Here is a 13,297-nt window from a genome sequence, read left to right as displayed (position 1 = left end):
GTGCAGTTTGGAGGTTTGTGGCTACTGACGTTACAGAACCGTCTTCATGTCGCCGTCCATTGACGATGCAGTGTGGCTTTACATGACTGTTACGTGACCGAGTTGCTGTTGTTCCCATTGGTTTCCTATTTGCTATAAAGCAACTAACATTTGACTGATTGGTAGTGAGTACGTTGATGACTGGATTTAATGTGCAGATTACTTTCTATCACATTACCAGACAGGAATTGATCCAACCTTAGATAGAAAAATTCAAGATGTGAAAAGAAAAAAGATACCTTTCCTCTGTTGCAGGCTTTTTCCAGGTATAAAATTGTCCTGTAAGGCAAAGAGAAAATCCCACAATCCCATTAGATGGTGAAAATAAACATTGAATACATCGTTGTTGGTGTGTGCCAGTATTTTTTCGTGTTATCTGTCTGAATAATCTTTCTTTCTCCCCTCTTCTGATTTCTGGCCTTTAGTCTCATGTGTGACGGCGCCACCAGCACGCTCCTCCATCACAATGGTCGACATAGAGAGCCACTACCAGCCCCCGTCTCCGCTGGAGGACTCGGTGCTGGATGGCCCCCTGTGTGGTGATGACGATTTCATGGGCAACATGGAGGCGCTTCACGAGATCCCCACATCCCTTGACGAGGACGCCCTCAGCTCCCTCGACGTCCCGGAATACCAGTCCTCCCAGAACGGGTCTGAAGGTTCCAGTATCCTAGGTAACGCAAGCAGAGAAGTCCTCCACACATACCTTTTTGCATGACGGTCAAATAGTTCAGTATTGCTCTCTTCTGACCTTGGCACCTTTTTCACACCTACATGGGATGTGAAAAATGACTTCCCATGGCTTTAATACCCTTTTAGATTAAAAAACATGCATTCTTGTTTTTCGCAATTTCACAAATATGCACTACTTTGAGTTGGTCAGTAAAATCCAATTAAAATACACAAAAAACATGGTTGTTGTCTTAAATCAATCAGGACTATTTAATCTCGTGTGTTGTTTTTTTTCCTCATGGAACGGTGCTGTCAGGAAAAAGTCTGAGTCGTGTGCCGGCATCTTCATTGTGTTTTGAAGCGATTGAGTCTGCCGTTAGCGGCTAATATCCCCACCCTTAGTAGCTAGCTAGCCAGCTAGCTAGAAGAGCTAGCTCTTTACAAAGGCATTTGTAAAGTTTTAAAAAGTCTTAAAGTTGATTTACCTCGGGGAAAACACGCACCATGTCTTAATCTACATTAAGATCGCACTACAAAGTGTTCCTAGTCCGTTTTTTTTTCTTGCGCAGCCTCTTCTACTGACCTACATCTTAATGCCTGTTAGCAAAAAGGGATTAGATTAACTGTAGTCTTTTCCTGAATTACCCAACGAGTTGCTCTCCTGGCCCAGTCCCCCTCGTTCCTGTTGGCCTTCTCTCTCCTGCACTCACAGCTTCCTGTCTCATCTCTTACTCTTTCTTCCTCCCCCCTTCTTCGGTGAGGAATTCACACATTCCTCTGCCACCCTGCACGATCTCTCAGGAAACATCCGCTTCGCTTCTGTGTCTCCCCACTAAAAGACATCGGAAGTCCAGCGAATCTGTCAAAAAAAAACAACAACAAAAAAACAGTTGTCGGCACCTTGCAGGTGTAAGGTCAGCGCAGGCCAGCCGACGCAGTGAAGACGGTGGAAGCAATGGCAGGAATGCCGATGATGTCATGGAAGAGTCGCAGGGAGGGGGTTTAAGCTTTTATGATTTATCTGTGGAGAGACGGTGAAGGGTCGGAGCTGGCGTGTTCTCCGTGTCCTCGCTCGAATGAAACATGTGGATTTGCACGAGGCTGGAACGCAGGACGCTGCCAAATGCTGCTTATCCCCAGCCTGGCAGCACTCACCTAAACTCATGTGGCTTGACTTAGAGCCACTGTTTTCACCACTTCGCCGGTGCTTTGTGGGCACCGAGGAGGCTCTGCCAGCCATGTTCCGCTCAGGCGGTGAAAATAGACGAGTGTTTTTGGCAAACCGCGCTAAAGTCCTGTGACCTGATCATCGCTGCTCCCTGTGTAACACTGTAATGGCTGTTGCAGCTAGCATGCTGAGATCTCAGTATAAACGGTTGCTGTCATGGAACAAAGTGTCTTTGTTTGAGGGAAAGAGGTCAAAAATCTTTGAGTTTCACAGTTTTTATTTTTTTATTTTTTTTAGTAGAACAGAACAGCAAATGCTTTCACTAAGGCGGAAATAGTTTTTTCTTTTTATGTTCGCTTCAAAATATCGTGAGGTTATTACTGAATTAATGTGACGTTTGTCTGTGGATTAAGGCAAAAACAGGATTGTAATGTTAAATATGGTTTCATGTGGAGTTGCTTTGGGCAGTTTTTGTGTGTTTTTTTTTTATTTAATTTGCTGTGACCTGCTGATATAGATTTAGTCAATTTATCTTTTAGAAGTACAAAATGAGAAAATTTGGGAACATTAGTCAGTTGCCCTCGTAATGTAGAATAAATAATTACTCTAACAATTGTAGTAATTGATTATTCTGACGATTAATTGGATAAAAGAAATTGGTATGTAATTATTTAACCATTTAACCCCCTTTTTATACGAGATTAGAAATGTATTAAATGATGCAGCCAAACAAATTATTTAATTCCTTTTTCAAATACGAAAATGAACATTTTATTGCCTGAAACGCAGTAACCTGATATTACTTTTAGTGCATTTGCGGCTAAAATAAATATCAACGTCGGCATGCGAAAAGCTCAGTCTTTTCTGCTTGACTTAACATCAGTACAGTGTAGGGCTAATCTGTTGACTGTTTTTTGGATTATCTGATTAATATTTCAATATCAAAGGGAGCTTGATATATTTATTTTCTTTACAGAATTTGAACTGGGTGAACTTTTTCACAGAAACAGTTCTGGGTAGAACATATTTACAAACAAAGAAGAGTTTTTATCTTGATTGCAAAATGTTTTTTGTAACGTTTTGCTCTGATTATGTTGTTCTTTCAGTAAATCTTTTTTTTTTTGAGTCTATATTCTCTGGTTAACGATTCATCGATTATAAAAATTAGCTGAAAGTTATTTCAATAATCAATTCATCACAATTAATCGCAATTAATCCTATTTCATACTAGGAGCACAGTTGACGTCACACACTGTAAAACACTTCTGCTGTTTTAAAACATATGCAGACATTACAGAGTTTAAGTTGTAAACTGTTCGTAGCGTCTTGGTATCGTTTGCACGCCCAGCTTTTCTGAAATCAAGCTTTTCTAAAGAGCTAAACAAAAAAACAGAGCAACTTTGCTGTACTCTCTTTGGCCTTCCTGTTATCTGTTGAAGATCTTACTCTTTGGGTTTTTTATCAGGCTGATTGAGCGTGTGATTGGCCGATTTCTACAGATTACCAACAAAATCAAAAGCAATGCTAACTTTGTGCAGACTGTGACTCTTTCCTTTTCTGCTATTTTTTTTTATTTCAACTAAAATATTTATGTGGATACCATTTAATCTTTCTGCTTATGGCTGCAGCTGATGATTATTTTAGTAAGCGATTATTCTGGCAGTTATCTGGATGATTAATCGAATAAAAAATTGTCACATTCTACAGATGTTTCTTTTAACCACTGAAGCCTTTTTACATCTGGTTAGAAATATATTAGATGATGCAAATAAACAAATAATTCAATTCCGTTTTGCACAATTTTTGCTTAATTTCTGCTGTGAATGTTTTTTTTGTTTTTTTTTTTTGTTTTAGCAAATAGCCTTTTTTCCGACCGCATGTTCCTGTTAACCATTAATCAGTTATTAAATTAGTTGACGTCTACATCACTAATCAATTCATCATGATAAATCGTTTCTGTCCTACTTTGGATACATCGTCTTTTAGAAATCCATTTCTGTCTGACTTCTTTTTTTTAAAAACATTTGTTGTCAAAGCTGCGGTGCCACTGTCACTGTTTGTGTGTTTTGCAGATGCTTTGACGCCGGCGTCCAGCCCGTCCTCCGTTGTTTGCGGGATGGCTCCCACCCAGGAGGAGCTCTTATCTCCCTCCTCTTCGCTCAATCTGGAGTGCCGCGTGTGTTCTGACCGGGCCTCGGGTTACCACTACGGCGTTCACGCCTGCGAGGGCTGCAAGGTGAGTCGCTGCATCGTTAGCGAAGATGTTGGTGAAACATTAGAAACCGAGTCCTGACTGAGCCGAGTCCTGACTGAGCCGAGTCCTGACTGAGCCGAGTCCTGACTGAGCCGAGTCCTGACTGAGCCGAGTCCTGACTGAGCGTCCTCTTTGTTTTTGTTTTCTTTTTTTTTTGCTAAATGATCAAACCCAATGAAGCGACTAAGAACATTAGGAAAGCTGTACAGCAGCGCTGTCGACCGCTCTGCCTCCAGAACCTGTTCTGTGACTCGTGTGTTGATGTGACTTCTAAAGCTTCGGGCTCGGCTTCACTTGGACTCGCTCGCTAATCTCTCTGTTAATTGTTCACTAGCCTCGCTGAAGAACGACCTGGGGCTGTTTCTGAAAGAAAACAAAGGACAACAACAAGAAACCTTTCAATCTTTTTGAACTTTAGTCGCAGTGAGACGGCTCTGTGTTCAGGTTCAGCTTCCTATGAAATGTCAGTTAATAAAAGGGATTTTTATAGCTATTTACAACTAATGTGTGTAAATATAGGTAAATACAGATGAATGCAGGCTTTAGCAATTAGCAGTGGGTATTATGTTTTTTTTGTTTTTCTTACAAAATTTTAAACAAATGCCATGCTCCCAGATCATGCAATAAATGCATAATCCTTTTCAGAAGTTTGGTTTTTCTTTATTTTAAAACCTAAAAATATGAATAAATATATTGTTCTTTAACTACGACAAATTCCCAATGATAGTCAAAAATGAGGTCTTTTGTCTAAAAGGTAAGGTAGTGGTTGTGGCTCTAAATAAGTTTCACTTTACCAGACTAAGGGCAAAATTATCTTATTGAATTGTAAAGGTTGCAGACCTCTGGTCTAGACCTCCATCATACTGAGACGAGTTTGTGGCAAGACTTGAAAACTGGTGTTCCCACAGACTTCCCCTCCAATCTGACTGGGCGTTATTTACATTACAATGTAAAATGGGGGATAAACTTCCAGCTACAAACCTCCTAAAATGACTTCCAGTTGTTGTTCTGTTCAGTTTCTGCAAAGCACTGCAGAAATATATATATAAGAACAGGTTAAAAAGATGTATTTGTCTCACTCTACACCCATTACAATAAACTAAAGTTTCTGGTTGCAACGTAGAAAATGTGTAAGGTATTTGTCTGTCTGTGTGTGTGTGTAGAGGTGAGCATGTGTGGTTTTGTGTTGTAAAACAGCTCATCCCAGAAGCCATAGGTGAACTCGATCACTTTAACCTCTGCCTGTAGTAGAAAGTCACGTGTAGGAAATATGTTACGTGACGCTGCAGAAACACACACCACCTTCGCTTTGCTGAAGTAAACCTGACCTGATCAAAGCCAGCAAAGGCAGAAGTGCAGCTGATCTTAACCAAACCGTCTCTCTGTGGTTTGTTTAAACCTTCAGTGACGTCTAAAAATCATTAAGATGCATCTCATTTACATGATATTGTTTTGTTGCTAAATAAACCCACACGCCGTCTTTTTCCATCAGTCGATACTGAGTCAGATCAGTCTGAAAACCTTCTTTATTTCGGGTTTTAAACTTACAACTGCAGATCAAACGGCTTCATCTGACAGGCCGGTTTGATTGAAGCTCTGATTTCATGCAGATTTTTAATAATAAGCAATAGAAAAGCATGTGCAAACATCACAAGTGCTAGTTCTTTAATGGGATTTTTATCTCACAGACCAATGCAAGGTCATGTCTTATAGTGTGACGAAAAGAATAACTGGTTTTCAGATTTTTATTTTTTTTTTGCTAAAAAAAATCTTAAGTGTGGCATGCTTCTATATTTACCCCCACAAGTCGACACTTTTTAAAGCCACCCTTTCCTACAAAAACAGCTTCAATTTGCTTCTTCTTTGTAAAATTGTTCAAACTCGGTCAGATTGAATGGAGCACGATTGTTAACATTCGATTTCAAGACTCCACAAATTGTCTTTTTTTTTACTTTAACTGGGCCATTTCACACCACCTGCTGCCGCCTTCTCATAGAAAAATCTTAACTCAATACTGACGTTTTGGGTCGATTTGACTCAAAAAGCTCGAGTGGTTTGCGCTTGTCCGCTTGACTCCAGCTTCTACCAGCGCTTCTGCACGTAGCCGGTAGGTAGGTGAAAGTTTGATGCCTGCAGGAAGAACATTCCTGTGTAAAACGAGCCGGCGGTCACACAAATAGACGCCCCTGGTTTGGATTTTTGACCGCAGCGGAGAAATGCGACTCCCTGTGATGTCAGCACACTGACCGGTTATGACACCGGACACGAGCAGCGTTGGCTCGCCGTCTTCTAGGGGCGGGGCTGAAGTGCTGTCCCGGCGCCTTTGTTTCGTGTCGGTCTGGGTTCGCATGTGACCCGCCGGGGTTAGTGGGGGAGAGTCATTCAACATGGGCTGAACACGCTGGTCGAACGTCTCAGTAACCCGGGGTGACCTCTCGCTTTCTGACCATTTCTGTGCCTTAACGACGGTGCGTTGGCATCACCTGTGACTAAAATGGATTTAACGTGATCCATTGAATCAGTTCAATGTTGCTTTGTGAATATTGAGAACAAGATAACCGTTTTGTTTGGTTAGGTTGGCTTATTTTATATTTTCCAACACAAAAATGTTTCATCTGAGCAAAAAGTTTCTCTTTTCAAGGTGATGTAACTCAGGAAAACCTCGCTTAGAAACACTGTTTTCTGATGTTGCATCTCACGAAAAAGTAACTCCTCGTCCAAAAGTGTTTCTTTCAAAACGTTGCGAGGAATTTGCTTTCTCGAGGTCTGCTTGATTTATTTATTTTTCTTTTCTTTTCTCTCTCCAGCCCAAAAAATGTAATTCACTCTTCAAATTTAAAAACAATACATAATTATATATTTCTTGTTTCTGCTTTGGGTCTGTTTCCCTGCAGGGTTTCTTTCGGCGGACCATCCGTCTGAAGCTGGAGTACGACAGGTGTGAGCGCCGCTGCAAGATCCAAAAAAAGAACCGCAACAAGTGCCAATACTGCCGCTTCCAGAAGTGCCTGGGCGTGGGCATGTCCCACAACGGTGAGTCCTGCAGATGGTGTGTGTTTGGGCAATGCCAACACTGTCATGCAGAAAACTAAACACACTGAGCCGGCTAAGAGAACCGAGCAGGCTGCTGCTGTTGCTATGGAAACTTGAACAGCAGCTAAAAGCAGTTTAGTGTTATATTTTTAAAGCTGTGCACCTTGGTAACCTCAACCAGCTTATAGGTTTATAATGGATCAAATGAAGCTCATATCTTATAAAAAAATAAAATAAAATAAAATACACATGCGATACTGTATATTTCAGGACTTTATTTCTGTTGACTGATTATTATACCTCACAGCTGCGCCTTCGACAAATGAAAGGGAATTTTTGTCAATCGTTGGTGCTACGTTTCTGCCGATGGATGGATGGATGTGGATGGATGGATGGATGGATGTGGATGGATGGATGGATGGATGTGGATGGATGGATGGATGGGCGAGTTGACCTCTGGTGACCTCTAACGTTTTTTTTGTAAAATCTTAAAAAATTGTAACGGCACAAATGGAAAACTTTACAGCACAGACATGGCAAAGTTGACTGACACCACAGAGCCTTTGATTTCGTGAAGGTGTCGGGGCTGATTGACCTTTGACCTCTGGAAACATTTATTAATATCTTTAAAATGATGGCGGCAAAAACTAAAATTTCTTCTGCACAAACATTTGATACCAATTTAAAAAGCCTTTCCTGCTGTTTCCGATTTTGGCCAATGCACATTTTTAGCACGAAAAGTCACTAAATATGGCAACGAAGTTGCTGCATTGCTGCGTTGCTGCGTTGCTGCATTGCTGCGTTGCCACACTCCTAACACACCGTCACACACTGATATCGCAACAATGACACCTTTTCAACATATTGTGAATTCTCAGTGTGGTATAGATGTGATTAGTCTGTGGTTCTGCTGAAGACGCTCAGGAAGTTCAACATTCATCCTCTCTGCTTTGTCACAATGTTACCATGGCGATTGAGGCAGATGTTGGTAATATTTTCAGCATGTTCAGGCGTAAAGTCCTGCTGGAAACTGAAATCACTACCTAGTTTGTCAGCAGAGGGAAACATGAAGTGCTTGCACACCTTTTTGTACCACACTTTTTCTTTCCACTCAACCTTCTATAAAAATGCTTGGATGCTGAGCTGCCAGGCAGGATTTTTTTAAGCTTAAAAAAAAGTACATGATACGTTTAAAAAATAAAAATAATCATTAATGTAGATGTGTCCTTGAGTGTTAACACGGCAAGTAGCTGAATCCAACAATTGTAATAGTAATTTTCATTTATCTGCTTAGCCTTCGAATTGAAAATTAAATTGCAACATTTTTGTGCAGCGTCTGAGTTTTTGAAAGCCGGAGTTTATTAAAAGTTCGTTATTGTAGAGACTTTGTGAAACATCATATCTAACCGAGCGCGAGGCGTTAACTCGGAAAGTGCATCAGTCGTCATCACTGGCATCTTGAAAAGCAACAAACTGCATCTTTTCCCAGCATTTCTCCAGTCATTCCTCAGCTCCCGTCCCTGTTGTCACCGCCCGATGAATTGCTCTCTACTGCTGATTGCAATTTTATTTAATTTTTTTACACTTTCTGTTGGTATTGGCACTGCGACAGGAACATAGTTTTAGAAAGCCGGCTTATAAAAGTTAATTTTTATTCTCTGAAAGTGCAGTGAGTCACTCTTTAGGAATAGAAAAAAATCTAAAGCTTCTGGTAAATGCTGCTGTACGCAGGTCGGCAACCTCAAAACTGTGATCAGATGTTTAAAAAATAAGGTACTTCGATGCAGGTCGTAGAGGAAATAACTGATGTGTGTTTGTGTGGGTTTACATAGGAAGTTTGCACACTTCGAATCAGCACTCCACGCTGTACGGAGACTAAAAAAAAACTGTATTTTATTTCTTTTACTCATTTGCGTCTTGAAGGTTGTCGAAACTTTGATGCTGATGGTCCTTTAATACTCAGCAACTTGTAGTAGTATTTGAGTCAGCTGTGGTCCTGCTTGCAGCCTGTGTATAAAATTTCATGAACCTAAATGTAACCAGAGGGGAAAGACATTTTAGATGAGAGCCATCTGATTCTGTCCTCGGCACATGCAGCTAATTTTACATCAACGACTGATTGATTCCACAGTTGAATCTCCGTGTTGCATGAAAACTTGTCGTCCCTCTGCACAATTAGGAAACATTTCTAAATGATCATAACGGAAGCGTTCTTCAAAAGCAAACTATCGTTTTCTAATTCGGTCGGTGTTTCGAGAGAGTTCATTTATAAGCAAAGAGTTTTTGTTTTTTTTGGGGGGGGATACCGCAGGGCGCTGTGCTCTCACCAGTACAAAACAAACTCATCATCAGCAAACTCACTCGGACGACTCAACAGAGCGTCTTCATTCAGAGGCTTCTTCAAAACCGCTGGAATACAGACTGTTACAGGAGATGATCTACAACTCTCTCTTTGAAGGAAACTGTATAATATGAGTTACAACAACCTTTAATTTCCTTCTGGGATTAGTGAAGGCTTTTTGGATTGAATCTAATTAAATAGGCGACAGAGCCCCATTTCTACTGGTGACTCCTCAAAATGGGAAAGATGGTAAAGAAAGTAAGTGCCGCTCTTCATAAATTGGTAAGTTGCTTCGAGAGAATACCTTCTCTTAACGTTGCCATGTCTGCAGTCAGAGCTGGAAAATAGAAACGAGGCTCGCCAAAGGCCCAAGTTTCTGTCTGAAGGACCGCAGGGGAAACGCTGATTTGTTTTGGGTGAGATTATTCCAATGGAATAAAATGCCATTTTGGACCAACGCGTTTTTTCACATCGCAAATGTGGGTAACAACAATACCCCGCGTCTCAGCCGCTAACGAGACAGATCGCTGAAATGGACGATTGGACAGAACCGATCCGGCCGTCTCCCAACCGCGTCCAGCTTCCTTACCCGCTCCGCTCCCCCCTCACACGCTTCATCTGCTCATGTCGGCTCGCGGGGAGCGGGCTTAATACCGAGCTGAAAGCCAATCACTTCACATCTTGATTCGACTCGGCTCCTTACGAACGTCTTCAGATGATCTTGCTTTGTGAGCGGCAATCTAACGAGGCCCCCTCCGTCCCCAGTGTCGTTATCCGGGTCAGGAGCCGCATCCCGGCTCGGTCCCACTCCGTACTCGAACATGAGGCGGGTCAACAGAGAAATCAGGTCCTCCTTTATGGCTTTATGGTACAATAAAGGCAGGGTGCAGCTGAACGCTGTGTGTTCTAAGGGAGATGTGTGTGTGTGTGTGTGTGTGTGTGTGCGTGCGTGTGTGTGTGTGTGTGTGTTTATCCGTACGTGGACAACAGCCTGGCCTCATCAAATCCATTAAAACCTGAGACACCCGTCTTAACGTGGGTAAAGAGAGACTTATATGCTGCATTAGGCTCTTATAGGGTTAAACCAAAGAGGTGGGGGTCAAAGACAGGTCACCTCTAATCACCATTATTAGCTAAATAGGATCAACCTGTCTGAGAGACGCCATCGCACTTTCATAAGGGACGAGTGGAAGTACGTTTAACTCAAAGGAAGCCCACTTTGTTTTGTGCCGCCTTTATTCAATACTTCCTGGAAGGTTAAAAGGATATTTTATTGTGTGAAAATAAAAGGATTTGGCATCAACGCAGTGTTTAAAAGATAAGAAAGAGGAGAAATAAAGTGATTGACTTAAAAATAATCCACTCTTACCACTGCTGCTAAAATCGTCAATTATATTTGTAATTAAAATAGTTAATAATCAACATTTCTTTTGCCTGGAAGCAATTTTTTTAAGAGGCTCCTAGAGATTACGGTGATTGCAAAGAAGCCTTCAAACCTGGAAGACTTGGAGGTCATGAAAAACATAATTAATTAAATTACAATTGGAAACATAAAAAAAATCTGCTCAGTGTTTAGAAACACTTTAAAAACCCGTTGCATTTTTACACAGTTGAAACCAGATATTTACGTACGCTGAATAAAAAGACACAAACACATTTTTTTCTCACTTTCTGAAGTGAAATCAGACCAAACTATTCTTCGTTTTGGATTAGTTTGAATTTCCAAAATTATTTATCTTTGCTAAAGGCCAGAAAACTGAGCGAGATCATTTTTTTAGACATTTTTTTTTTTGGAATGTTCCTCGAATTCAGAAGTTTACTTATATTTGGCCAGTATCCGGTGTAACCAGATACAACGGTTGGGATGCAGCAGGACACGTATTTATACTGAAAGTATCCGGCATGTCGGTTCACCACGAACACGTACCAAACAAATAGAGCATTGTTTCACACCTGAACACATGCAGAGCGTCTGTGTGCAGAAAAGCGACACTGAAGCAAAACAGACTGCTTGTTGTCTCATTATTTAGCATTCATAATTCAAAGTCTCTGTTACTACGTTCTTACTGCTATCAGATTCAAACTCACGCATATTTAGGGCATCTGTTGGTTTCTTTTATGCGGTTTTTTTAGGCTTTAAACGTCAGCAAAATAATATCCGTCTGCTTCTAAATCCACTCTCCGCAGCCATCCGGTTCGGCAGGATGCCCCAGTCGGAGAAGCTGAAGCTCAAGGCGGAGATGGTGACAGGGGAGAGGGAGGTGGTGAACCCCCAGCTGGCTGACCAGAAGACGCTGGCCAGGCAGATATACGAGGCCTACCTGAAGAACTTCAACATGAACAAGGCCAAGGCTCGGACCATACTCACCGGAAAGACCAGCAACCCTGTACGTTGACTTAAAGTGGTGGGTTGGTGAGTGAAAGGCGTTGACTGCACAGGAAACATCGATTAGCTTCTCCCTAAAGAAATTATTTTGGATGACTCTAGAAGTCTGCAACCAAAGAATCGTCTCTGTGTGACACAGGGCGTCCACACATCCATAACAAGTCTTAAATGAAGGTCATTTTTTAAAAAGTAAGTTGGCCTTACATACGTTAATCACAAATCTTAAACGTCTTCATTTCATATATGGTATGTTTTATCTTCTTTTTTTCTCTGGACTTTTCTGTCAGGCAAAAGTTTGGGTCACTCTCAGACACCTTCATTGCGAATGACTGCCAACATAGCCTTCCTAGCTAGCTAGCATTTTTGTCTACAATGGGTAAATGGAAATTTATCACCAGTTGGCTGGACGAAGTTTGTACATTTCTGTGGATACATGTGGTAAATTTCATTCATATTAGTCTTAAAAAGTCTTACATTTTTTAACTCAAGGTCTGGAGTATCTTTTTTACCACAAGAAATGACAAAAAGGACTCTCTCTCTCTGGGTGGTCTCTACAATCGTTCCCTTTTTTCTTTCTTTGTTCATTGAAGTGGGGAAAAAGTGCTTGAATTCGGGTCAGAAGCCAAAACTGGTTGAAAACTGGTCAGATGGATGTTTGTGGGTGTAAAATGGGTCTGGAAGGACAGGACGAGTTTCCATCCGTGTTCAGACATACAGTAGATTTTACTGAGAGCCTTTGGAGATCAAAACGCCTGGTGAAAGCAGTAGCTGGGATGTACTCGGTTGGAAATGTGCGCATTTGTAGATCAATAGTTTTACTTTTAAAATCTTTCATATTGCTAGGAGTACAAAATAAGGATTATGCTCCTAATAAGCCCTAGAGTTACCATCATTTATGAGTTTTTTTTTTTTTTTTTTTTAAATCTACCTGATGTCTAATCATCAGCCGCGCTCCTCAGAGAGCTGTGTGTTAGTAAGTCCTGTTTTTGGGATAAAGTTCTCCTGCTACACACCTTGGTGAGCCCCTGACTTTTCCCCTCATTTCAAAGGTGCGTGTTGTTTTGAACTAGCATAATATGCTGGTACGCTAGCAGCCGACCCAAACAGCTGCGGAGCTTAAATAGAAGCAAAGAACACCCATTACGTCCTGGAACATCATTTCCGTAAATAGCGGCACAGGCCAAAGTTGTGGATGTCTTTCTACTCAGCCGTGGGCATTTCGTTTCAGGTCTGCTGGAACTTTGTTGCGTTTTCTCCGTCTGCCCTCTCTGCTTGCATAAAGACTGTAGGTGCGAAGCAGATGGAGGTTTGTCCACACTTTCCCCTTTGGCCTCCTGTTAAATCAGTTCTTCAGCAGCTGATGTAGCCTCTCATCTCTGCTTCCAGTACTGGGTCCCTCCATCA

The 13,297-nt window shown here is 41.4% G+C and overlaps 1 protein-coding gene across 3 annotated transcripts in view; it reads left to right on the top strand.

Moving 5' to 3' along the window:
- The window catches only part of pparab (peroxisome proliferator-activated receptor alpha b), a 36,140-nt gene that overhangs the window by 17,036 nt on the left and 5,807 nt on the right, over positions 1 to 13,297 (top strand). For 2 of the 3 annotated variants that reach the window (XM_007546750.2, XM_007546751.2), the window contains exons 2-5: positions 465 to 713; positions 3,952 to 4,115; positions 7,028 to 7,166; positions 11,695 to 11,894. In XM_007546750.2, the coding sequence (XP_007546812.1) occupies positions 506 to 713; positions 3,952 to 4,115; positions 7,028 to 7,166; positions 11,695 to 11,894 (711 nt within the window). In that variant the 5' untranslated portion in view covers positions 465 to 505. Of the gene's footprint in view, positions 1 to 173; positions 306 to 464; positions 714 to 3,951; positions 4,116 to 7,027; positions 7,167 to 11,694; positions 11,895 to 13,297 lie in introns of those variants that run through there. The other variant, XM_016668817.1, reaches the window with a different exon arrangement.

This window comes from Poecilia formosa, unplaced genomic scaffold (assembly GCF_000485575.1).
Source record: "Poecilia formosa unplaced genomic scaffold, Poecilia_formosa-5.1.2 Scaffold17, whole genome shotgun sequence".
Taxonomy (NCBI): Eukaryota; Metazoa; Chordata; class Actinopteri; order Cyprinodontiformes; family Poeciliidae; genus Poecilia; species Poecilia formosa.
The sequence above is the reverse complement of the archived record's forward strand: the minus strand, read 5'-3'. Positions and strand labels throughout refer to the sequence as shown.